Genomic DNA, 26,144 nt, shown 5'->3' with positions numbered 1-26,144 from the left:
ATAAGGGCACATTCAGGGCGCATGGGGTACATTCAGGGCACATCAGGGCACATCAGGCACATGGGGTACATAAGGGCACATTCAGCACACATGGGGTAAATCAGGGCACATTCAGGGCACATCAGGCACATGGGGTAAATCAGGGCACATCAGGCACATGGGGTATATCAGGGAACATCAGGGCACATTCAGGGGCACATCAGGCACATGGGGTACATCAGGGCACATGGGGCACAATCAGGGCGCATCAGGGCACATGGGGTACATTCAGGGCACATCAGAGCACATTCAGGGCACATGAGGTACAATCAGGGCACAGCGTTTACTTGTTTTCTTCACATGCAGAGTAGCGCAGGTAGCCTCTGTAGTAAGTTCTCTCTCATGTCACGCTGCTGCTCCCCCCGGTGGCCCCTCTTCCTCCTCTCTTCTTGTCCATCCCAGATGATGTCACAAGCAAATGGAGATGGACGAGAAGAGATGAGGAGGAGGGGCCGCCGGGGGGGGGAGCAGAAGCAGCGTGACATGTGAGAGAACTTACTACAGAGGCTGCCTGCGCTACTTTGCATGCATCTCGATCTACCCGTCAGGCTCCAGCTGTCGGCGATTGACGGGTAAATCGTAGACACAATAGGCAGCCGCTGAAACCGGCCCACTGAGCCATTTGGCCCATCGGGAAACTCCCAGTTGTCCCGATGGCCAGTCCATCCCTGCCCAGAGGTGATAAAATACCACCAAAAGAAAGCTCTATTTGTGTGAAAAAAAGGACAAAAAGTTCATGAGGGTACAGTGTTGCTGCTGCATGACTGAGTAATTGTCATTCAAAATGTGAGAGCACCGAAAAATCACTGAATTTGAGAGAGCACTGAAAATTGGTCTGGTTAGGAAGGGGGTTTAAGTGACTAGTGGGCAAGTGGTTTACAAACAGCACAGCATTTATACACAAAAACCTTACCCCTAGGCAGGTACATTTAAAGTCCAAAGAGAAAATTTAATTGCATAAACAAATAAACAATCAAACACAAGAAAACCATGGATTCCTTCCTGGCACCTAACAGTCTGGACTCTGGAGGTGAACAAAGTGGAAGTAAACTTCCATCACTAACTTTTACCTATAGGTAAGCCTATAATAACCCTTATATGACTAAGCCTATTTTTGAAATTTGGTGTTTACAAGTTAAAATCCATATCTTTTGCTAGAAAATTACTTAGAACCCCCAAACATTATATATATATTTTTTAGCAGAGAATCTAGAGAATAAAATGGAGATTGTTGCAATATTTTATATCACACGGTATTTGTGCAGCGGTGTTTTAAACGCAAATTTTTGGAAAAGGGACACTTTCATGAATTTTAAAAAATCCAAACAGTAAAGTTACCCCAATGTGAAAGATGATGTTACGCCGAGTAAATAGATACCAAACATGTCACGCTTTATAATTGCACGCACTCGTGGAATGGCGACAAACTATGGTAGCTATGAATTTCCATAGGCGACGCTTTAAATTTCTTTTACGGTTACCAGGTTAGAGTTACAGAGGAGGTCTAGGGCTAGAATTATTGCTCTCACTTTGACGATCGCGGCGATACCTCACATGTGTGATTTGAACACCGTTTACATATGCGGGCGCGACTTCCGTGTGCGTTTGCTTTGCTGCACGAGCTCGCTGGGACGGGACGCTTTAAAATTTTTTTTTTTTTTAATTTACTTTATTTATTTTTATACTTCTAAATTGTGTTTAAATAAAAAATGATTTTTTTTTTACTTTTATTGCTGTCACAAGGAATGTAAACATCCCTTGTGACAGGTACTCTGTCCCTCCTCTCCTCCTCTCTCTCCTCTGCACTTCAAAGTATTCAGATCGCCGAAAACGGCGATTCTGAATACTGTGTATTTTTTTAAATTCGGCGCCATTGGCTGCCGAGTAAACAGGAAGTGACGTCATGACGTCGCTTCCGCGTTTACAATTAGAAGGCTGGAACGAAGCCATTCATGGCTTTGTTCCAGCCCGCCCCCAGCCACCGGAGGCAGCCGATTGGACACCGGGCCTCCCGATCGCACAGGAGGCCCGGTAAGAGCGGCGGGGGGGGGGGCGTCCCCTCCCGCTCCTCCGGTATAACAGCCGAGCGGCTTTTCGTCGCATCGGTTGTTATATACGGATAGCCGATCGCCCGCTGTAAACAACGGTACCGGGATGATGCCTGCAGCTGCGGGCATCATCCCGGTATAACCCCCGAAAGCCGAGTACGCACATCTGCGTACGGTCGGCGGGAAGGGGATAAGGCTTACCTATAGGTAGTGTAAATATCTCCTAAACATGCACCATTTAGGAGATACCGTATTTACTGTACATGCAGCCAGTGACATAACTGGTGAATGCGCTCTGAAGGAATGGCCACCCGTGCTGTTCCTTCAGTGCCCTCTGCCATGAACAGCAACTTCTGCGCACATGTGCGGGAGTGACGTTATCGTGGCTCCGGCCAGTCGCAGAGCTGGAGTCCGAAAACCCGGAAGCAAGATGGGTGAAGATGGGAGTGCCTACAGATCTGACATCTTGGCGCTTGAAGAGCTTTGTTTAAAGGTAAGTTTAACATAATTTGCTAGTATGCGATGCACAGATAATAAAAAAAAAAAAAAAAACATCCAGCGGTTTACAACCACTTTAAACAAAGTGTGAGCTTATCACTTAAACCTAATTACAGCAAACAATAGTTGATGCCAGGAAACCTGTAACAGAAAATAAAGTTTCTTAACCCCACATACACTGGAATTCACCCCTGCACATAACACATCGCTCCACGATAATAGTTCCAATATGCACAGAATGCCAAGGAGTCCAAGAAACAGTCCCTCCTGCCCTAATTGCATGGAAAGGGTAGCTGATATATTTCACAGCCAGCCAGGTACCCAGGGAAGTGATATAACCCTTTTGGGATAAAATGTTCCTTGTAACCCCAAGAGGGGGGTCTCCTTAGTCCTGGGTATAGTCGGTGGGAAGGAGGCTTGCCCCCAGGACCCTCCAGGCACCCAAGTCATGGTGGTTTCCGTGACAGGTACAGCAATGATAGCTCATGATATGAGAAGCTAATGGACTGCGATTAGGATAGAGCCATAAAGGGTCACGATATCAGAAGTTAAACAAAAATGGCAACTCATAGCCTAAGGCAGGGGTCTCCCAAGTGCTGCTTGTTGGCCACATCCATCACAATATGAGATTTTTTCAGGCCCACAGCTAGGGTCAGTGGTGTTTCCATCAGATCAGTTGGGCTTTGCTTCTGATGGGGACTCTTATGTAAAGGGAAACTCTAATGGAGACCCTGTGGACGGGGGACTCAAATATGTAAGGGGGCTCTGAAGTAATGGGGGACTCTGATGTGAAGGTGTGCTGATTTGAAATGGGGCACTAATGCGCTATCAAGGCTTCTGATGCGAACGGGGAAGGTCGCATGCACTAGGGGGCTTCTGATGTGAAATTATTTCTTGGAGCCTTTTTTTGTATTCATGCATTTTTAAAAACTGGTTTATTTTTCCTGCCTGCAAATATTTGTAAAATATAGCACCGTGTACTTAAAATTTGGGAGACCCCTGGACTAAAGCCCCTATACAAAGGGGCTTTGATGAAGCAGAGCACTACCACGTATATTTTGCAAATGTTGTGCAACAAAAAAACTCTGTTTTTTAATGCAAATTGTTAGTGTAATTTTTTTTCCTGGCTAGATGGAAATTGTACTGAGAAATACATTTTATTTTGTTTGTCAGCATGATAAAGAAGACGTAGGATGCAGCACTGACGATAAAAAGCTATTACAATGTCAGTAGGATACAGCATAGATGACTTGTTGTAGGATACAGTAATGATCGCTCATGATAGAAGAAACTAATAGACTAGTAGGACACTGTAATGATGGTTCATAGTATATTGCAAACTGCTAATAGGATGGCCATTAGGATAGCAGTATTTTATAAAATATTACACTAACCGGGTGTTGACAAGAGTGGTATCATTCTTTCTATTTATAACAGCACAATAAAAGGTTGCTACAATACAGTGTTTTTTCTTACGGCTCAGCTTTTTTATTTAGTTTTCTGTCTATATCTGTATTCTTATTGTTCCTTTTTTTATATTCTTTTCTTGAACACACAACTGCTGGTGACCGCTGTGACTTGTGCTAGAAAATCCAGGATCTAGAGGCCACTCTGTATAATGCTTTACAACACGAACCTGGGAAGAGAGTCAGCGAATGTTTGAATGAGGTGCAAAGAGAAGACTTGAGGTTGGCAGTAGAAAAGCTGAGAAGGCAAATACTGCGGCAGAGCCGCGAGTTTGACAGCCAAATCCTTCATGAACGCATGGAGCTCTTACAACAGGCACAACAGGTACAGAAATAAATTCTTCAACATGGTTCATGTTAGGCTACACTTTTGTAAATTCACCCTTTTGTTACTTTTGGTACTACCATGAATAAAAGTGCAAATATCACTGGGAGGCATCCTCTAGGAGCAGCATGAGACACATTTCATATATTGCCTTCTGTCCTTTAGTCACCTCTGGAGTGATGCACATGTAAGATTTACCACACTGAATTCCCATGTCCATAGTATTAGAAACAGTGCAAACACTGGGGATATGGCTTAATGGTAAAAGGTAGGCCTTGGCTTGGAGTGTGGGTGGTATTTAAAGAAAATGTATAGGGTTTCTTTCTAGTGTATATTATGACTTAAAAATATATATACTGTACAGTATTTTTTTTTTTTAATCAGATAAAAACAATGCTAACTCATAGTACACTATATTACCAAAAGTGTTAAGACGCCACGCACATGAACTTTAATGGCATCCCGTCTTAGTCCTTAGGGTTCAATATTGAGATGGCTCACCTTTTGCAGATATAACAGCTTCACTTCTTCTGGCAAGGCTGTCCACAAGGTGTAGGAGTGTATCTATGGGAATGTTTGACCATTCTTTCAGAAGTGCATTTGTGAGGTCAAGCACTGATGTGGATGAGAAGGCCTGGCTCCAAGTCTCCGCACTAATTCATCCCAAAGGTGTCCTTTTGAGTTGAGATCAGGACTCTCTGCAGGCCAGTCAAGTTCCTCCACCACAAACTCGCCCACCCATGTCTTTATGGACCTTGCTTTGTGCACTGGTGCGCAGTCATGTTGGAACAGGAAGGGGCCATCCCCAAACTGTTCCCACAAAGTTGGGAGCATGAAATTGTCCAAAATGTCTTGGTATGCTGACACCTTAAGAGTTCCCTTCACTGGAACTAAGGGGCCAAGCCCAACCCCTGAAAAACAACTTCACACCATAATCCCCCCTCCACCAAATGATTTGGACCAGTTATTACCAATACTTTTGGTAATATAGTATGTGTATGCTCCATGGAGGCAACCTGTGGAAATCTAGGTTCCTTGTTACTTATTACAGCCTATTGTGTACAGAGTTCAGCAGCTCAAGCAGAAATTTACACACACACTTTCAATGAGAGACAACCTGTCTGAAAGGAAATAACTATTATTGTGCTGTCTCTTTAGATGGCCCATAGTACTTTAAGAATCCTTTGTCATGTATTAAATGTTATTAGCAGAACAAACATTGTAATAATGTTTTAAAATGTGTAAACTTTGACAATAAATTAAAACAAAATTGATGCCATACCATTATAGTTTCCCTGTAAGTGCACCACATTGAATAACCTGAACGCCAATGGGTAACACACTCCAACATCTTAAAACTGGGGATCAGGATGCTAAATTATCCCCTCCAATCCACCAAGACATCATAGCAAATATGATTATTTTTGGTCAAAGTTAGGACAATGGAGACAGCTTCACTGATGTATTGCCCACAAAAAGATGAAGCTTAAATCATACATATCACACATTAAAGGGTAACACCACTGTTGTGGGGAAAAAATACAAACAAATCAATATAGCATATACAATTACAACACAAGCCATTCTGTAAGTAAGGTTTGGTTCACACATGTCAGGCTGCAGTTTGCAGTCCAGATTGTTTCTGTTTGCCAATTTAGGTGCAAATTTTGGCCTGAATTCGCACCTGAACCAGACCCAAAACACACAGGACCCTTGTCAAAACCGCACCACGGCCGCCCCGGACACGTGTGAACCGACTCCATTGAGAGCCAGTCACATTCACATGTTACGCAAATAAGATGCGGGTAAAAATGCATCCAATTCACATATATTTGAGCCCAGCCTTAATATTTGTAAAAAAGATACTTTTCCTTTTTAAACTGCAGCTACTGTAATTTTCTATACAATTCAGTACAATATGGCAGTCTGGGGTCATTGTGTACACAGCTGGTGTACAGAACGCCTCCAAAAAAGTAATTTCCTTCTCGGATAAAGAACTCTACACTGTTTTTAGGCATCCTTTGCAACAAAAATTTCAACTTTGGTCGGATGTTCCCTATGGGTTAATCACTAATAAAGGGATTTAGACACTGCAACTTTCAGAACCCCAGAAGTGCACCAGCTGATTAAAATGAATTAGTCACTCCCATTAGTCACTCCCATTCAGAATCAGTATCCAAAGGGCAAACATTTTTTTCTTCATAGCAGAACAGTCAGAATCTGCAATAATATTTGTTAAAATCCTTGCAAATGTACATTGCCTCACCCAGAGAGGATGTTTTTTTTCTCAACATAAGTGGAGCAACACTGATGTCGTTAAAAGAAAAACCTGATGATTTAGTCAGACACACATGCCAATACATGCTTAAGCCACACAGCACTCTACCGGAATATCTGCTGAGGTTGTCCTCTGCTATAAGAGCATGTCATATTGTGACATACCTGTATAAATGAATACTTATAAGCAACCCTTAAGAAGAGGTTTCTTTAGCCCTCCAGACTGATACTTAGCCCCCATTCACATCGGTGCAACTTGTCAAGCGATTTGAAAGGTCAAATCACATGACAGGTCGCACCCTATTGCCAGCAATGGAATTGTTCAAATTAGTTTGACGCCGACTTTGTGGTGCCGCACCGATTTTAAAAACTAGTACCTGCACTACTTTTGGCGACTTCAGGTGCGACTTGCATAGACATCTGTGCATGAAGTCGCACAGATGTCAGGCAGGTCACACCTGAAGTCACACTGACACGCGGCCTTGAAATTGTGCGATTTCAAGAGAATTCGCACAATTTCAAAGCCACATTCAATATGAACCAGGACTTAGTCAAAAAAGAGGACCAGACCTAAATAACACCTAAGACTTCTCACACTTGGTCCTCAATGCTCAATGGTGAGATGTTTGGTGGCGATCACAGCAAAATCTACGTACTTTGACCTTTTACAAAGTTGGAAAACAGGGACTGTGCTATAAAAATATGGATGACTGTATGCAGTCTCTTATTGTTACAACTTTTTTTTGAGCGATTTGTTAGGTTTATTGCAACATGCCCCCTACTGGTGAAAATATGCACATGCTGAGAAAGGCTTTGAAAGGCTGTAACAAAAAAACAAAAAAAATTGCAAATGCATATGTCCCTAGAAGTCCACCCATCTTTAACCCCCCCTCTCAAAAAAAGATGTTCAAGCCTCTACCACACAAATGTGACCAGTTGTAGCTGGAGATAAAGGATCAAATCTAAAGAAAAAATGTGCACATCTGCCCTATAAAGTAGATTTACAGATCTGTAAAAGGAGATTTACCCAATGCAAATATAACATTTACTTTCTTTAATGTGCGCTAACATTGCAGAGCAACCAGCAGTGGAAAATAAAACAATTTTGATAACTGATATTTAAACGTCCTACTCTATAGTAGAAATCTGCATGGTGATGTGGACTCATGATAGTCCTCTTTTCCTGGACATTGCAGATACTGGTAATTATTAAAAGTATCTTCAGTCACATTAAATACAGCACACAATACTATAGAACATAAACCACTTTTAGAAACCTGATTCCACTTGATGGTATACAGTGCCTTGCAAAAGTATTCACCCCCCTTGTCTTTTTACCTATTTTTTTACATTACAGCCTTTAGTTCAATGTTTTTTTAATCTAAATTATAAGTGATGGATCAGAACATAATAGTCTAAGTTGGTGAAGTAAAATTATAAAAATATATACATAAAACTATTTTTCAAAACTGATAATTGGCATGTGCATATGTATGCACCCCTTTGTTATGAAGCCCATAAAAAGCTCTGGTGCAACCAATTACCTTCAGAAGTCACATAATTAGTGAAATGATGTCCACCTGTGTGCAATCTAAGTGTCACATGATCTGTCATTACATATACACACCTTTTTGAAAGGCCCCAGAGGCTGCAACACCTAAGCAAGAGGCACCACTAACCAAACACTGCCATGAAGACCAAGGAACTCTCCAAACAAGTAAGGGACAACATTGTTGAGAAGTACAAGTCAAGGTTAGGTTATTAAAAAAATCCAAATCTTTGATGATCCCTAGAAGCACCATCAAATCTATCATAACCAAATGGAAAGAACATGGCACAATAGCAAACCTGCCAAGAGACGGCTGCACACCAAAACTCATGGACCGGGCAAGAGGGGCATTAATCCAAGAGGTAGCACAGAGACCTAAGGTAACCCTGGAGGAGCTGCAGAGTTCCACAGCAGAGACTGGAGTATCTGTACATAGGACGACAATAAGCCATACACTCCATAGAGTTGGGCTTTATGGCAGAGTGGCCAGAAGAAAGCCATTACTTTCAGCAAAAAACAAAGTGGCATGTTTTGAGTTTGCCAAAAAGCATGTGGGAGACTCCCAAAATGTATGGAAGAAGGTGCTCTGATCTGATAAGACTAACATGTAACTTTTCGCCATCAAAGAAAACTCTGTCTGGCGCAAACCCAACACATCACATCACCCAAAGAACACCATCCCCACAGTGAAATATGGTGGTGGAAGCATCATGCTGTGGGATGTTTTTCAGCAGTCGGGACTGGGAAACTGGTCAGAGTTGAGGGAAAGATGGGTGGTGCTAAATACAGGGGTATTCCTGAGCAAAACTTGTACCACTCTGTGTGTGATTTGAGGCTAGGATGGAGGTTCGCCTTCCAGCAGGACAATGACCCCAAACACACTGCTAAACCAACACTCGAGTGGTTTAAGGGGAAACATGTAAATGTGTTGGAATGGCCTAGTCAAAGCCCAGACATCAATCCAATAGAAAATCTGTGGTCAGACTTAAAGATTGCTGTTCACAAGTGCAAACCATCCAACTTGAAGGAGCTGGAGCAGTTTTTCAAGGAGGAATGGGCAAAAATCCAAGTGGTAAGATGTGGCAAGCTCATAGAGACTTATCCAAAGCGACTTGGAGCTGTGATAGCCGCAAAAGGTGGCTCTACAAAGTATTGACTTAAGGGGAGTGAATAGTTATGCACATTGACTTTTTCTGTTATTTTGTCCTATTTGTTGTTTGCTTCACAATAAAAAAAAATAAATCTTCAAAGTTGTGGGCATGTTCTGTAAATTAAATGATGCAAATCCTCAAACAATCCATGTTAATTCCAGATTGTGAGGCAACAAAACACGAAAAATGCCAAGGGGGGGGTGGGGGGTGAATACTTTTGCAAGGCACTGTAGGGAGGCTACACAGCTGGAACGTTTCAAAATGATGGTCAACCTTGTTTCCTGCATCAGAACTTGACTGCACCCACTATTCCTTATTTCCCTGTATATCTTAAATAGCAGACATGTTTGTTACTTTATAGCTCTACAATTATCTTTATATTTTCTAACATCAGAACTTCAAAACAATCTGCTCAATGTTTAGAATAAAGGATATTTCCGTGTTTCTTACCGTGTGCTCAGATGCAGCCTGCTCCTATCTATAGGTTTTGTAGACACAGCGTACACCTGTATACATATGGTATGCAGACATTGTAATCAGCTTAGCTGGTTTGCCCTTGTTTTTTCGTCAGTGTAATTCATTTAGTTTGGCTGCTGCAAGGCAGTCCTGGTAGCCCAATAAATGTAGTCACAAGTGTAGCCATTAGATTAAATAACAGGTCTATAAAGTCCTACACCTGTGTGCAAATAGGACAATTAAGGGCTTTGTGCAAAGAGAATTCATTATTTTTGTGAAAATCAAAAATTGCTTTAAATTAAAGTGTTGTATATTGTGTGTTATGTTGAGAGCTGCTTGTTATGGGACTTAATAGTCTAAATATAAAAATGTTGAAATAAATTAATAACCACACTCTAAATTCCCCATAATAGTGTTTCCACTTACATCATGCAGAAATGTATAATATACACAAAGATATATATATGTGCCACCAAAAAAAAAATGTGTTTTTCCTTTTTAACAAAAAATGTGAATGTGCGATTCTCTCACAACTCTGCATACATAGCCATGAACAATATCCATAAGAATGTCATATACAAATTAAATGTGAAAAAAGTCCAATTATAATTCCAAACAAGTGATGGTTTGACACCAAATGGGTGATTGTGCTTTTTTTTCTCCACTGAAATATAGATATGCAGCTCAATCACCAGAACATCATAACCCCTATTACAGGAAGTCAAACAGCACTCTATATTTATCCTTAAATGGCAGGCTTTTTTTATAAGGCTCTGAAGTCAAGTGTCCCTGATGGACTCCTGATGACGCCAGACATTGACAAAATGCATTGGATGGGACATCCGGGACACGTTACTTCTGCCAGTTGGATTGCAGGTGGCACACAAAGCTGCATTTCCACATTTATTTTAAATGCCAAACCTGTTCTTATCAGTGTAAGTGCAATTTTTACTCCGTATTCAAACAAATTTAAATCTACTACACTATGAGAGGTCCCACTCTTCTTCTTTACAAGTGAGTCATATGTAGAGTCTAGTCTGTTTAAAGGCGCAAGAGCGCCGTACTGTTGTTTCTGGGTGCCCCAAACAACTTTTTCAAGACCTCTGCAATTTCGCCCTGGCATGCTTTCAATCAACTTCTGGGCCACATCCTGACTGATGGCAGCCCATTCTTGTATAATCAGTGCTTGGAGTTTGTCAGAATTTGTGGGTTTTTTGTTCACCCGCCTCTTGAGGATTGACCACAAGTTCTCAATGAGATTAAGGTCTGGGGAGTTTCCTGGCCATAGACCCAAAATTTGGATGTTTTGTTCCCCAAGCCACTTGGTTATCACTTTTGCCTTATGGCAAGGTGCTCCATCATGCTAGAAAAGGCATTGTTCGTCACCAAACTGTTCTTGGATGGTTGAAAGAAGTTTCTCTCGGATGATGTTTTTGTACCATTCTTTATTCATGGCTGTGTTCTTAGGCAAAATTGTGAGTGAGTCCACAATTGACAATTGTGAGTGAGTGAGTCCACAATTTTTGACAATTCCTTTATTAATGTCTTCTTTCTCCGCTTCTTCTTCCATCTTTTTCTGGTCTTCATTTGGTTTTCTTCCTCCATCTTGTTCTTCCCCCGCTTCTTCCTCTGCTTCTTCCTCTTCTTCCTCCGATTCTCTGCTTCTTCCTTCGGTCTTCTCGTCCGCATCTTCCTCCGGCTTCTTCTTCCCGCTTCATTCTTCGGACGATCTGCGTCCATGGGAGGTTCCTGCTGTGTGACGCTTCTGTTCTTCTGACAGTTCTTATATAACTGAGGGCGGGGCCACCTGGTGACCCCTCTGACGCACGGGGACTTCCCTGTGGCTTTCCCCGTGGTGTCAGAGGGAGGGCGGGGTCACCCGGTTACGCTCCCTTCTGACATCACGGGGAAAGCCATGGGGAAGTCCCCCCATTTTTTATGGGATTAAGTTCATTTTCATGGCAAAGAGAGACTTTGCAATTAATTGCAATTCAACTGATCACTCTTCATAACATTCTGGAGGATATGCAAACTGCCATCATAAAAACTGAGGCAGCAGACTTTGTGAAAATTAATATTTGTGTCATTCTCAAAACTTTTGGCCACGGCTGTATACATATGACTGAGGGACAGGGAATGCCTCTGCCGCCTATGATTGGCTGAGATCATCACTGTTAGGCTAGATTTAGAAGTGCATCTAAACCCGCCGCTCCACTGAAAAGTGATTCACTTTTGTATTACTTTTTAGAGGTGATTGACAGGTGATAAGGATAATAATTGACAGGTGATAATCACACATGTTTTAACCCCATTTTTGCCGAAACAAATGCGATGCAACCATGTGAATGACATGCGATTGCAGGGCATTTACGACTCTTCCTCATTCACTTGAATGGGTCACGTTCAGGAGGCTTGCCACCTGCTGATGGTGTTAATTTGGATAGTTTTTACTGCAGTAACTAAACAAAGTATTGCAACCACAGCATGTGAACACCACTGTTCCCTGCCATTGCAGTTCAAGGAGGGGCGGTTGGGGGGCACTAAATACGTGGCTCAACCACACATTTTCAACGCTCCCCAACCAGACATCTAAACTTAACCTTAAAGTGACTGTAAACCTGATTCATGAAATTTGAGCTGGGCACATATATCTGCAGTTTTCTTGTATCTCTTCAAAGCACTATGTCCCATGGCTTTCTCCTGTTCCCTTCTTCTGTTATCAGCATGATAAATTCTGACAAGTTCTCTGACATGATAAAACCAGCCTGAATTTTGTGTCAGGGAGGGTGCTATAAATAGATTAGCAGAAAGCTGCTTTGCTCACAGGATAGCTCTGAATGTCTCTGCCTATGTGGAGGGGGGGTGTGTGCCTTTCCTCCAATCAGCTGTCTCCCAGTGTAATCCAAGACTTCTCTCACAGTGCAGAATAAGGAAGTAAAAATTCTAACACGATCTGCACTATATATAAAGCTATATAAAGTATATAAAGCTGAAGACAGCAGATATGCATGAAAAACTTATGTAGGAGGATTTGTGTAATCTCTGTGTGTCATCTGAGGCTGTTCACTTCACTGGGTATATGTGAGGGTTTACATCAACTTTAACCACTTGCCGCCCGCCATATAGCAAAATAGTGGCAAAGTGGTTTCAATATCCTGACCGAACGTCATATGACGTGATCAGGGTATTGAGCCGCTGCGCGCCCCCGGGGGCGCACATCGCGGCGATCGGTGTTGCGGTGTGTTAGTCTGACACACCGCAACTCCGATCTAGGTAAAGAGTCTCTGACGGAGACTCTTTATCACATGCTCAGCCATGTCCAATCACGGCTGATCATGATGTAAATGGGAAGAACCGGTCATCGGCTTTTCCTCACTCGCGTCTGACAGACGTGAGTAGAGGAGAGCCGATCGGCTGCTCTCCTGACGGGGGGGCTGTTCTGATTGTTTATCAGTACAGCCCCCCTCGGATCCCACCCAGGACAACCAGGGAAGCCGCCCAGGACCACCAGGATGGCCATCCACACTGGACCACCAGGTATGCCCCTTAGACCCCCAGGGAAATAACAATCGGTGCCCAGGCAGCTGCCAATCTGTGCCCAGGCAGCAGCTAATCAGTGCCCACTCCAATGCCTACCACTGCCGCTGCCACCAGGGATGCCTATCAGTGCCTCATATCAGTGCCACCTATCAGTGCCCATCAGTACCCAGCAGTGCCGCCTATCAGTGCCACCTATCAATGCCACCCATAAGAACCCATCTTTGCAGCCTTTCAGTGCCCATCAGTGTTGCCTATCAGTGCCACCCAGTGCCATCCATGAGTGCCCATCAGTGCCACCTATCAATGCCCATCACTGTTGCATATCAGTGCCACCCATCAGTGCTGCCTACCATTGCCCATCAGTGCCGCATATCAGTGCCCATCGTCAGTGCCCGCTCATTGGTGCCACCTCATCGGTGCCGCCTTATCAGTGCCTGTCAGTGCTGCCTTATCAGTGCCCGTCAGTGAAAGAGAAAACTTACTTATTTACAAAAATTTTTAACAGAAACAAAAGCAAAACTTGTATTTTTTTTCAAAATTTTCGGTCTTTTTTTATTTGTTTAGTAAAAAATAAAAACCGCAGAGGAGATCAAATACCACCAAAAGAATGCTCTATTTGTGGTAACAAAATGATAAAAATTTAGTTTGGGTACAGTGCAGCATGACCGCGCAATTGTCATTCAAACTGCGACAGCACTGAAAGCTGAAAATTGGTCTGGGCAGGAAGGTGTATAAGTGCCCCGTATTGAAGTGGTTAAGGACCAATAGGGCAAAACTGGGGATTTGCATATAACTTCAGCTGTCGATTATCTCTGGATCTACTGATCATTTTGACTTGCAGATTTTACTGAAGTTGACCTCTGCATATGTATTTTATATTTATTCTAGTGCTTTGTCTTGATTGATGACAGGTTCACTTTAATAATTCAGTTGCATTGTCACATGCAAATGAAAGATCATTATATAAACACATTTGAGCATTTACCTTTGCCCCAAACTACCTAAACTAATGACGCGTACACACGATCGGAATTTCCGTCAGAAAAACCTTGGATGGTTTTTCTGATGGCATTCCGCTCAAGTTTGCCTTGCATACACACGGTTACACAAAAGTTTTTTGAACTTTCGACCGTCAAGAGCGCGGTGACGTACAACACTACAACGATTCGAGAAAATGAAGTTCAGTGCTTCCGAGCATGCGTCAAATTGTTTCCGAGCATGCGTAGGAATTTTGTGCGTCGGAATTGCTACAGACAATTGGAATTTCCGATATGAACTTTTTCCGTCGGAAAAATAGAGAATCTGCTCTCGATCTTTTGCTGGCGGAAATTCCGCCAGCAAAAGTCCGATGGCGCATACACATGGTCGGAATTTCCGACCAAAAGCTCACATCGGACTTTTGCTGGTGGAATTTCCGATCGTGTGTACGGGGCATTAGAGGAAACATGTTTTACTAGGAATTCAATTTAAAATAATGTTTCTTTGACATCCATACTCTGTAGTGATTGTGTTGTTGCTGTAAGGTTGAAGTTGTGTTCCAAGTCACTGAAATGAAAGAAGCCGTGGTGTTCTATGGAAGAGAAGGAATATCACGCTGAGTGTCTGTCATAGCTTAGTGCTGTTATTGGATTAGGATTTACTCTTTTCAGCTTTGAAATAGAATTACCCTGCCACGTAATATCTGTAATCCACCAGACACGGGAGAGAAACCTATCAGGAGGAGGATCACCATTTTCACTAAATATCCATCACATGATGGCTCATAAAAAAAACTGAAGTCAAGGATAGCAATATCAGAGCTGCTATTGGTAACTTGCCTTTAAAGACACTGGCCTCTGGAATGTCATCCTGATCTTGACTTTACTATGTGGTTAGCTGCTAATTTGGAACAATTGTGTAGGATGGGAGTTCAGACATTTAGAATTCTTGGGATAAAATGAAAATGTTTGCCCAGTCCAATGTAGAATTGTAGGTGTTTAAAGAGGAAGTATAGTGTCATTGGCGTCAGTGGAAAGAATAGTGCCCTTCATTGGTGTGAATGGAAGGAATCGTGTCCCATCATTGGTGTCGGTAGCAGGAATAATGCCCCTTCATTAGTGTGAGTGGAAGGAATTGTGCCCCATTATTGGTGTCAATGGCAGGAATAGTGTCCCATCATTGGTTTCAGTGGCAGGAATAGGGCCCCATCTTTGGCGTCAGTGGAAGGAATAGTGGCCCATCATTGGTGTCAGTGGCAGGAATAGTGTTCCAACATTTATATCAGTGAAAGGAAATATGGCCCATCACTGGTACCAGTGGAAGGAATAGGACCCCACTGTTGTCATCAATGAGAGGAATTATGCCCCGCTGCTAGTGTCAGTGGAAAGAATGGTGCTTCATCATTGGTGTCAGTAGGAGGAAATAATGCCTAAAATCAATGAGGGACATAGTGGCCCAAGGACCGCATAAAGGCAAGCAAAGAGCCGCAACTGGCCCTTGGGCCACAGTTTGGAGACCACTGCCTTAGAGGATAAGTGCATTTTTTAGTAAAATGCATACTAGTCACTCTCCCTAACACAAATTAGCCTAGTAACCCTCCACCAGACTGCTTATCTAATTGTTCATGACAGCCTTGATTCCTGTTTGTCTCCTGCTGGGTGACCCCATGCAACAAGAATAGGGCCTTACTTCAAGGGTTTCCCATATAAATAGAGAGAGAGAAAAAAAATGAAATAAAGCTAGAGAGCAAAACAAATATGGAAATAGAGAGGGGAGAAAGAGAAGAGAGAGAAACAAAGAACAAAACGGAGAGAGTGAGAAAAGAAAGAGATGTAGAAAGATTTTATAAGGAAAGAAAAAGATAGAGAGAGAGACTGTCATCTGCTGCCTGAATAAAACATTTTATATTCATATACATTGTTTCATAATTTCCTATATCCTTAATCTAAATAGGTTGTACAGCAATATAAGTCCTGACTGGCTGGGTTCTTGGATGGTGAACACACTCCTTAGTGTAAGACCCTGCTGGTGTTGTTTGTGGAAGGTGATCATACTCCTCGATGTAAGACCTGGTTGGTGGCATTCCTGGATAGTGCACATACTCCCTAATGTAAGACCTTACTGGTGTGGTTTCTGGATGGTAACATACTCCTCAGTGTTAGACCTGGCTTGTGGGGTTCCTGGATAGGGAACATACTTACTCAATGTTAGACCTGGTTGGTGGGGCTCCTGGGTAGTGAACATACTTATTAGTGTAAGACCCTACTGGTGGGGCTCCTGGATTGTAAACATACTCCTCAATGTAAGACCAGGTTGGAGGGGCTTCTGAATAGTGAACGCACTCCTTACTGTAAGATCCTACTGGTGGGGTTCCTGGATTGTGAATATACTCCTTATTGAAAGACTTGGCTGAAGGGGTTCCTGGGTGGTAAACATAGTCTGCATTGTAAGACGTGTCTGGTGGGTTTCCTGAATGGTGAACATGCTCCTCAATGTAAAACCTGGCTGGTGGGGTTGCTTAATGGTGAACATACTTTTTAGTGTAAGACTATACTGGTGAGGTTCCTGAATGATGAACATACTCCTCAGTGCAAAACTTGGCTGGTGGGTTTCCTTAATGGTGAACAAACTCTTTATTGTAAGACCCTGCGGATGGGGTTCCTGGATGAAACAATAAAAAATGTTGCAGCACTAAACATAGATATTGAATAAACAAGTGTCCATAAAGTGTGAACAACTGGTACTGTTCTAAATAGTGCAGATGAATTCCTTGATGAACATCCAGTAACAATGATTATAACTGATGTGTGTTTTGATCACCCAAGTGCACCTCCACCGATATTGATATAAAATGCCTCCTTACCAGAGGTCTAGACTCCAAATTTTAAGAGTCTAGACAGGCGTGATATGCAAGTATAGAAGATCCAATCAGCTTCCTCTATTATATTGCAGGTGGTGTTTCTGTCATGGCTGATGGTAAAGTTGACTCTATAGTAGGGCCCATGAAGGAAAGATAAAACAGCCACATAGTGTAAAACTGCTTAACAGTTTATTAAAAGAAATCGGTGCTAAACACTTACAGAAATCCGGTAAAAACAAGCATTAATAGATCCAAGATATTCCAGAAGTCGATTGACCAGTATACAGGATTGCCGTGCGTTGTACCTCACGGACATGGACTCCATCTGACGCGTTTTGTTAGAATTAACATGCTCTCAGTGTAAAACCTGGCTGGTGGGGTTCCTGAATGGTGAACATTCTCCTTAATGTAAGATATGTCTGGTAGGGTTCCTGAATGGTGAACGTAGTCCTCATTGTAAGACCTAGCTTGGCAGAAGAAGGGTGACACCGTTTGTGGGAAAAAATACCAGCAAATACCAGTACCAATGTACAGCAAGAGTTAACGAGGACTGTTGGGACCTACCTCTTGTCTGTTGCTATGCAATACATTTTGCGGGCACACAACAAGTTTTATTCAACTTTCACATTGTTTTTATTTTTTGTATGTTTTCATGGTGGTTTGGGGGGAATAGTTTACTTTCACTTCCTGTTTATTGTCCAGAATAAGAAGTGAGGTCACATCTCAACAACAGGGAACACAGACAGCCAAAAAAAAAAGAAAACCTGGGAGATTTTCTGGCCTATTTCCTCACTGAAACCCAGATTTATTTATAACCAATAAGGGCCCATTTACACTGGTGCATTTAATGCACATTTTCTGATGAGCAAAAAACACTGGCCTGAAGATAGTGTCTGTCTCCATCTCAGCACTGGAGTGCGTTTTGAAGAATACAACTTACCTGTTTTTTAATGCATTTTAATGTATTGGGTAGTCCATAGAAGCCAATGATAATGCATCAAAACGCATATGACAAGCCTTGGTCATTGGCCGTTAACCCTATCCATCCCAAATTGTACATTCAAAAAACATGTCTCTGTACAAAGGCAATGCACATTGACACATGACAATGCGCCTGCCTAACTACAGAAAAGCACACAATCTAAACAGCCCTTAATGTCTGAGTCTGATAAAAAAAAAACAAGCTGTTTCTGTAAATATAAATGTCAGAAAGTACCAGATGAATGCCTTTGTTACTGTTTGTTAAAAAGACAGTGACAGTGATAATAATGTGTGTTGTTTCTTTACATTTCCAGAGAATCCGTGAACTTGAAGATAGGATAGAACTTCAAAAACGACAGCTTAAAGAAATAGAAGAAAAGGTAAAGGAGTGTCACTTACACATTAGTGTATTAAGCATTTGGCGGTGTAAGTGATGTGATGTGTCTGGGTGGCTGGTGTGTAATTTACTAATTAGACTATTAGGATGCTCTGAGCAAAGCACACATTTAGATCCGGAAAAATATCATTAAGCCAAAGCAGTGGTGACAGTGTTACAGAATGTCAGGGGAATAGATGTGACTTGCTTACAGAGCCAGGCTAGTAACCCCACATTTCCATATATTAATTGAAAGAAAGATAAATGCTATGAAATGTCCACACTGAACTGCTTGTGAATCATTCTTATTGTTTTCCGTATGGCACTAAAAGAGGCATTCTATTTATAGAAAATTCTAACTTACAGTGGGGAAAATAATTATTTGATCCCCTGCAGATTTTGTAAGTTTGCCCACTTACAAAGAAATGAAGGGTCTATAATTTTGATCATATATGTATTTTAAATCATAGGGACAGAATATCAACCAAAATCCAGAAAAAAACACATGATGCAAATGTTATAAATTGAGTTGCAGTTTAGTGAGTAAAATAAGTATTTGATCCTCTACCAATACAATAATTTCACAGACTGGCTTATAGTATGTGTTTATGTGGTACACAGATTAGTCCTTTCAATTTAAGAAGGTGCTCCAAACGACAAGTGGTTATGTGTAAAAAAGACACCTGTCCACAGAATCGATTAACCATCGATTTTCCTTGGTCTGGAGCTCCATGCAAGATTTTGCCTTATGAGATAAGGATGATCATGAGAAAAGTGAGGGATCAACCCAGAGCTACATGGGAGGAGCTTGTGAATGATCTCAAGGCAGTTAGGACCACAGTCACCAAACAAACCATTGGTAACACAATACGCCCCCATGGATTGAAATCCTGCAGCGCTCGCAAGGTCCCCTACCTCATGAAGGCACATGTACAGGCCCGTCTGAAGTTTGCCAATGAACTAAATGATTCAGATTGGGAGAAAGTGCTGTGGTCAGATGAGACCAAAATTGAGCCCTTTGGCATTACCTCGACTCGCCGTGTTTGGAGGAACAGGGCAGCCATCAGAAATTTTGGGGCCCCTTACAAAACTTTAGGCCTGGGCCCCCGGGGGCCTGAAAACCAACATTCCCCAGGGCCTGCCCACTGGCTATCCCACCGAATCCGCCCACATTGTGGAGACTGGAGGAATGGATAGATGGATGGTGCTGGACGTGGATGTGGATACTGGAGGGATGGATGGATGGATGAATGAATGAATAGATGGGTGATGCTGGGCGTGGATGTGGATACTGGAGGGATGGATAGATTATGCTGGGCCTGGATGTGTATACTGAAGGGATAGATGGATTATGCTGGGCGTGGATGTGGATACTGGAGGGATGGATGGAAGATGCTGGGAGTGGATGTGGATACTGGAGGGATAGATGGATGGATGGAAGATGCTGGACGTGGATATGGATACATTGTGGAGAGGGATGGATGATGCTTAGAATATATAAGGAACCCCCTCAAAGTCTTGCCTATAGTGTAGCATGCATTGCAAAGTGACCCCCTCAAAGTCTTGCCTATAGCCTAGCATGCATTGCAAAGGGACCCCCTCAAAGTCTTGCCTATAGCCTAGCATGCATTACAAAGGGGACCCATTACAGTACTGCCTATAGCATAATATGCATTACAGTGGGGAGGGGGCATGAATTATAGAGGATGTGTGTCTTGACTATAGGGAAGCATGCATTACAAAGGGGACCTGTCAGAGCCTTGCCTATTGGATGGCATGGGGCCCATTAGTCCTGCCTATAGTTTAGCATTTAGCATATAGCATAGCAGTACAGGAAGGAGGGTTCTGGTGTGCGTTGTGTACAGGAAGGTGGGTTCTGGCGTGCGTTGTGTACAGAAAGGTGGGTTCTGGCGTGCGTTGTGTACTGGATGGTGGGTTCTGGTGTGCGTTGTGTACAGGAAGGTGGGTTCTGGTGTGCGTTGTGTACAGGAAGGTGGGTTCTGGTGTGCGTTGTGTACAGGAAGGAAGGTGGGTTCTGGTGTGCGTTGTGCACAGGAAGGTGGGTTCTGGTGTGCGTTATGTACAGGAAGGTGGATTCTGGTGTGTGTTGTGTACAGGAAGGTGGGTTCTGGTGTGCATTGTGTACAGGAAGGTCAGTTCTGGTGTATGTTATGTACAAGGTTCAAAAGAACACTAGGTACAGAGTCCATTCATCCATGTACATTCCAAAACTGCACCTCTCCTCCACTGCTACAACCTCTGCAATACACACACCTCTCCTCTGCCCTCATTTTCCCATTCCCCAAAGCTCCACCATCCTCCACATGATTACCTTTGTAAAATAATTTTTCTGAACTCCCTGACCAGATAGGAGATAGGGATTGTGGTGCAGAGCAGGGAGGCTGTTGAAGGAGCCGTGGGAGAGCTGCTCTACCCTCACTTTCAACTACAGCAGAAACTGAAAGCTGAAAAAAATATGCCTTGATACCTTTTCCCCAGCCAGCAATGTACGAATGCCTCTTCCCCTATACACTGGTTGCTTGACAAAGGGGATGGGTATGAGTAGTAGTCCCACCCATACCCGACATCACAGCTCTCATATGACAGGTGAAGTCTGTCATCCTTACTGCACAGTGGACATCCAGCTGGCTTGCTCGCCCATCCCTGTCTGTGCTGGATGTTATGATATCAGCAACAGAATTTGTATGCTCCCTTCTCCCTCTCTGTAGCAGGCCCCGGGGGGGGGGGGGGTCAGGTGGGCCTCTTGGGACGCTGGGGCCCCTTACAGGAGTACTGCTTGTACCCCCCTGATGGCAGCCCTGTGGAGGAAGAAAAATGCTGACTATGACCCTAAGAACATCCCTACAGTCAAGCACAGGACGGGGCCATGTATTGTAAAATATTGGATGAGGACCTTCTTCCCTCAGCCAGCACACTAAAGATGTGTCGTGGATGGGTCTTACAGCATGACAATGTCCAAAACATTCCGCTAAGACAATAAAGGAGTGGCTCAAGAATAAGCACATTAAGGTTATGCAGTGGCGAAAGGGGTGTGGCCGGATGTAGAGCGGGGAGGACATGTACCTGAAGAGCTACCGGGTCTCAGTAATATTTTGGCCTTTTATCCTACCTTTCGCGGGTTGTTTCCTTGCTCCATCCCACTAGGAAGCATCCACAACTTCTCAGGGGCAATCCAGCATGCCATCTAAGTGTCACAGTGCAGCGTTATCAGCGGGGAAGAAGCCACCTCCTCAGTCAGCCTCGTGCTCCGACGCCATCTTGGATAACCTCCATGGGCTGCTAGCAGACATGAAGATGTTGGTGGACCTTGCTGCTTCACAGTCTCAGACTGCTTCTGGCCAGGCAAGGGACACTGCTGCTATATTGTTGGCCATAGAACAGAGCAAAGCCTCTTTAATGGTCTGTATTGACTATCTGACGGCTGAATGTAATCTCACCTGCGCAGACCTGGACAAGTTTAGGAGGCCGATATCTGAGACAGAGAGCAGAATCTCAGCAAATGAGAATATTACCACACGGCATGCTGACTCTCTATAATCTCTTCAAAGCACAGTGCAGATGCTGGTATCTAAATCTGACGATGCAGAGAACCGCATGAGAAGAAATAATGTTAGGGTGTTGGGCTTGCCAGAAGGGGCAGAGGGTGATCACCTGGCTGAATTCGCAGAGGCTTTCTTCAAGACCCTGCTAAACCTGACGGAGGTCTCCCTGACATTTGTGGTGGAAAGAGCCCATAGGATGCCCACGGGCCACTACACAACAGGGGCTCTGCTACAACCTTTCCTTGTGAGGTTCCTTAACTGAAGAGGCCGTGATTGTATCCTTAGTGAGGCCCGCAAACACCCTAACCTACCCTATGAGTAGGGATGAGCCAAACACCCCCCCCCCGGTTCGGTTAGCAGCAGAACATGTGAACAGGCAACATTTTGTTCAAATACGGGAACACCATTAAAGTCTATGGGACCCAAACGTGAAAAATCAAAAGTGCTCATTTTAAAGGCTTATATGCAAGTTATTGCCATAAATAGTGTTTGGGGACTCAGGTCCTGCCACAGGGGACATGTATCAATGCAAAAAAAAAGTTTTAAAAACGGTTGTTTTTCGGGAGCAGTGATTGTAATAATGCTTAAAGTGAAACAATTAAAATGAAATATTCCTTCAAATATAGTGCCGGGGGGGGGGGGGGGGGGGGTGTCTATAGTATGCCTGTAAAATGGCACAGTTTTCCCTTGTTTAGAACAATACCACAGCAAAATGACATTTCTAAAGGAAAAAAGTAATTTAAAACTGCTTGCGGCTGTAATGTATTGTCGGGTCCCGGCAATATAGATGAAAATCATTGAAAAAAACTGCATAAGTTCCCCCCATCTTCAAGACCCAGTAACCCAGTGAATGCTCTGTTGGAAAGGTCTCCAAGTCTGCTTCTGCCCCTAGATATTCTTGCACCATGTAATGCAGGTGCTGGTGATGGTTGCTTGAACTGATCCGACCTTGGCACTGAGGACTGAAAAATTGTTTAAAGGCGTCGGTCAGCCGACCACCTTCTCCACCGCTCTTCCTCTGACTGAACGAAACCTCAGCAACACGTTGTCCAGCACCAGGAAATTATAACATCCCAGGGTCTGGAAGTGCATTGCACAAACCTTTCTTCAAGACTTCTTGAAGATGTTTCATCCTCTGCTCCCTCTGCGATGGCAGGATGAGTTCTGCAACCTTACCCTTGTAACGTGGATCTAGAAGGGTAGACAGCTAGTATTGATCGCTCTCCTTGATACCACAAATCCTAAGGTCCTTTCGCAGGCTTTGTAGAATCAGGGAGGCTATGCAGCGTAAGTTTGCAGAGGCATTCGATTCTGAGGAGTCCTCTGGGTCACTAAAGATCATATGATTCGTAACAACCTCCTCCCAGCCACGTACAACTCCTTGGGTTTCTGGGGACTGAAAACCATTCCTTGAAGACTGCTGCTGAGTGTTATTCTCCAAGTCCATGCTGACACAATCCTCCTCCTCCTCTTCTTCTTCCTCCTGTGTGTTTAGCAGGCCCGCAGAAATGCTATCTGGATAAAGGGGGGCTTGAAAGGTAAGGAAGTCCTCTTCTTCCTCCCGCTGTTCTGCCTCAAGTGCCCTGTCCATTATTTCATAAAGCGTGTGCTCCAACAGGTAGACTAGAGGGACAGTGTCACTGATGCATTGTCGCTGCTCACCATCCTTGTGGCCTCCTCAAAAGGCAGGATGAGTTCTGCAACCTTACCCTTGTAACGTGGATCTAGAAGGGTAGACAGCTAGTATTGATTGCTCTCCTTGATACCACGAATCCTAAGGTCCTTTTGCAGGCTTTGTAGAATCAGGGAGGCCATGCAGCGTAAGTTTGCAGAGGCATTCGATTCTGAGGAGTCCTCTGGGTCACTAAAGATCACATGTGTGTGTTTAGCAGTCCCGCAGGAATGCTATCTGGATAAAGGGGGGCTTCCTCTTCCTCCCGCTGTTCTGCCTCAAGTGCCCTGTCCTGTGTCCTGTGCCCTGTGTGCTCCAACAGGTAGACTAGAGGGACAGTGTCACTGATGCATTGTCGCTGCTCACCATCCTTGTGGCCTCCTCAAATGGTGACAGGACAGTGCTTGCATCCTTAATCGGTAGCCACTGGCGTGGCGAAAAGAAGCCAAGCTCCCCTGACCCTGTCCTGTTGCCATACTCGCACATGTACTCATTGATGCCCTCTGCGTGTGCAGCCGCTGCAGCATTGCCAACTTTAAGTTCCACCTGGTGGGCATGTCACAAATGAGGCGGTTGGTGGGCAGGTTGCATTCCCTTTGATTGTCAGCCAGCTGAGCACTGGCATTGTATGACTGGTGGAAATTACCACAGACTTTTCTGGCCTGCCTCAGGAGATCCTGTAAGCCTGGGTACCTGCTCAAGAACCACCACCAGATTTAAGACGTGTGCCAAACATTGAACATTGGTCAAGTGTCCCTGTCGGAGGGCTGAGAGAAGGTTGGTGCCCTTGTCGCATACAACCATTCCTGGCCGAAGCTGGCATGGCATCAAACACCTCTGAGCCTGCCCCTGCAGATCTGACAGAATATCTGCCCCAGTGTGGCTCCTGTCCCCTAAGCAGACCAACTCAAGCACCGCATGGCATCTTTTTGCCTGAACCCTTACAGAGCACCGCTGGTTCAGAGGACAAATCTGCAGAAGAGGCCATAGAGGAAGAAGAGGAGGAGGGGGTGGAGGAGAGAGCTGTGAGAGAATGACTACTAGCATTTTGGAGGCGTGGTGGTGGAACAAGCTCCAACAATACTGAACCCTGTCCTGCATCCTTCCCAGCTGCCAGCAGAGTTACCCAGTGCGCCATGAAGGAAAGGTAACGTCCTTGTCCATGCCTGCTGGACCATGAGTCAGCAGTAATATGCACCTTACTCCTGACCGCCCTGTTCAACGAGGCCAAAACATTGCTTTCCACATGCTGGTAGAGAGCCAGAATGGCCTTCCGTGAAAAGAAATGGCGTTTTGGAACCTGCCCCTGAGCTACAGCACATTCCACAAATTCACGAAAGGGGTCAGAGTCTACCAGCTGAAAAGGCAGCAGTTGCAGTGCTAGCAAATTGGCCAAGCTAGCATTCAGATGCTGAGCATGTGGATGGCTGGGACCGAATTTCTTTTTACAGTTCAGCAACTGGGGTAGGGAGATTTGCCTGCTAAAATCAGATGGTGGTGTACTGCTAGCAGATTGGCTGCAAGTACTTGGGACACCTATTGCTATACCTTCATTCCTCTCAGTGCAGGTTTTTGAGAGGACTGGTGGTATAGTGGGGTTGGAGATCCCAGATGAGAAGCAAGGAGAAGTCCGCCGTTTTCTTTGATGTGGGTCTTTCAAGTGCTGTTGCCAATGGACTGCATGGAAGGTCGTCATATGTCTGGTCAAGCATGTGGTGCCCAAGCGGCTTCTGTTCTGGCCATGCTTGATCCGCTTCAGACATAGGTTACAAACAGCAACGGTGCGATCTGCTGCACACATGTCGAAAAAGGCCCACACCAAGGAACTTTTAAAAGTCAGAGGGGAGTCAGCAGCACCCTGCGCCTGCCGAGCTCTGCGAAGTGACGCAATAGGGTAGCTGCCCTTAAGCTGCCCCCTAGGGGACATCCTGCCTCATTGGAGTTGTACCTCCTCCTCTCTTCTCTCAGGCACCCAAGTAGAATCAGTGACCTCATCATCCCCTCCCTCCTTGTTACAGAGCAAACCTGGCATTATGCTGCAGCTGGGGGAACATGACTGCCAGTTTCTTGTCCTTCTTGGGCACCCCCTCTCTCTAGGCTCATGTTACTCCCATCCTCAACCTGGGAACCAACATCGGAGCCTTCAAAACACTGCACATCCTCCAGCAGCATGTACCCGACACTGTGGTTGAATAGTTCTGGGGACTCCTCCGTCCATGATGGTGAGGCTATGGAAGGAGTGACTGTGGACAAGGAGCCAGTGGAATAGGCCGCTTTGGCAGCTGCATTGGAAGGCAAACTGCTATGAGCCTGGGTGACAAAAGATGAGGAGGATAAGGACGGCTTTGTTATCCATTCCAACAAT

At 44.2% G+C, this 26,144-nt stretch overlaps 1 protein-coding gene across 9 annotated transcripts in view; it reads left to right on the top strand.

The window, feature by feature from the left end:
- JAKMIP1 (janus kinase and microtubule interacting protein 1) overlaps window positions 1–26,144 on the top strand; it is a 343,790-nt gene that overhangs the window by 288,531 nt on the left and 29,115 nt on the right. For 7 of the 9 annotated variants that reach the window (XM_073610383.1, XM_073610326.1, XM_073610363.1 and 4 more), the window contains 2 exons: window positions 4,173–4,376; window positions 18,483–18,548. In XM_073610383.1, coding sequence (XP_073466484.1) covers window positions 4,173–4,376; window positions 18,483–18,548 — 270 coding nt within the window. The remainder of the gene's footprint in view (window positions 1–4,172; window positions 4,377–18,482; window positions 18,549–26,144) is intronic. The other 2 variants (XM_073610357.1, XM_073610340.1) reach the window with 1 other exon arrangement.

This window comes from Aquarana catesbeiana, linkage group LG01, assembly GCF_042186555.1.
Source record: "Aquarana catesbeiana isolate 2022-GZ linkage group LG01, ASM4218655v1, whole genome shotgun sequence".
Lineage (NCBI taxonomy): Eukaryota > Metazoa > Chordata > Amphibia > Anura > Ranidae > Aquarana > Aquarana catesbeiana.
The sequence above is the reverse complement of the archived record's forward strand: the minus strand, read 5'-3'. Positions and strand labels throughout refer to the sequence as shown.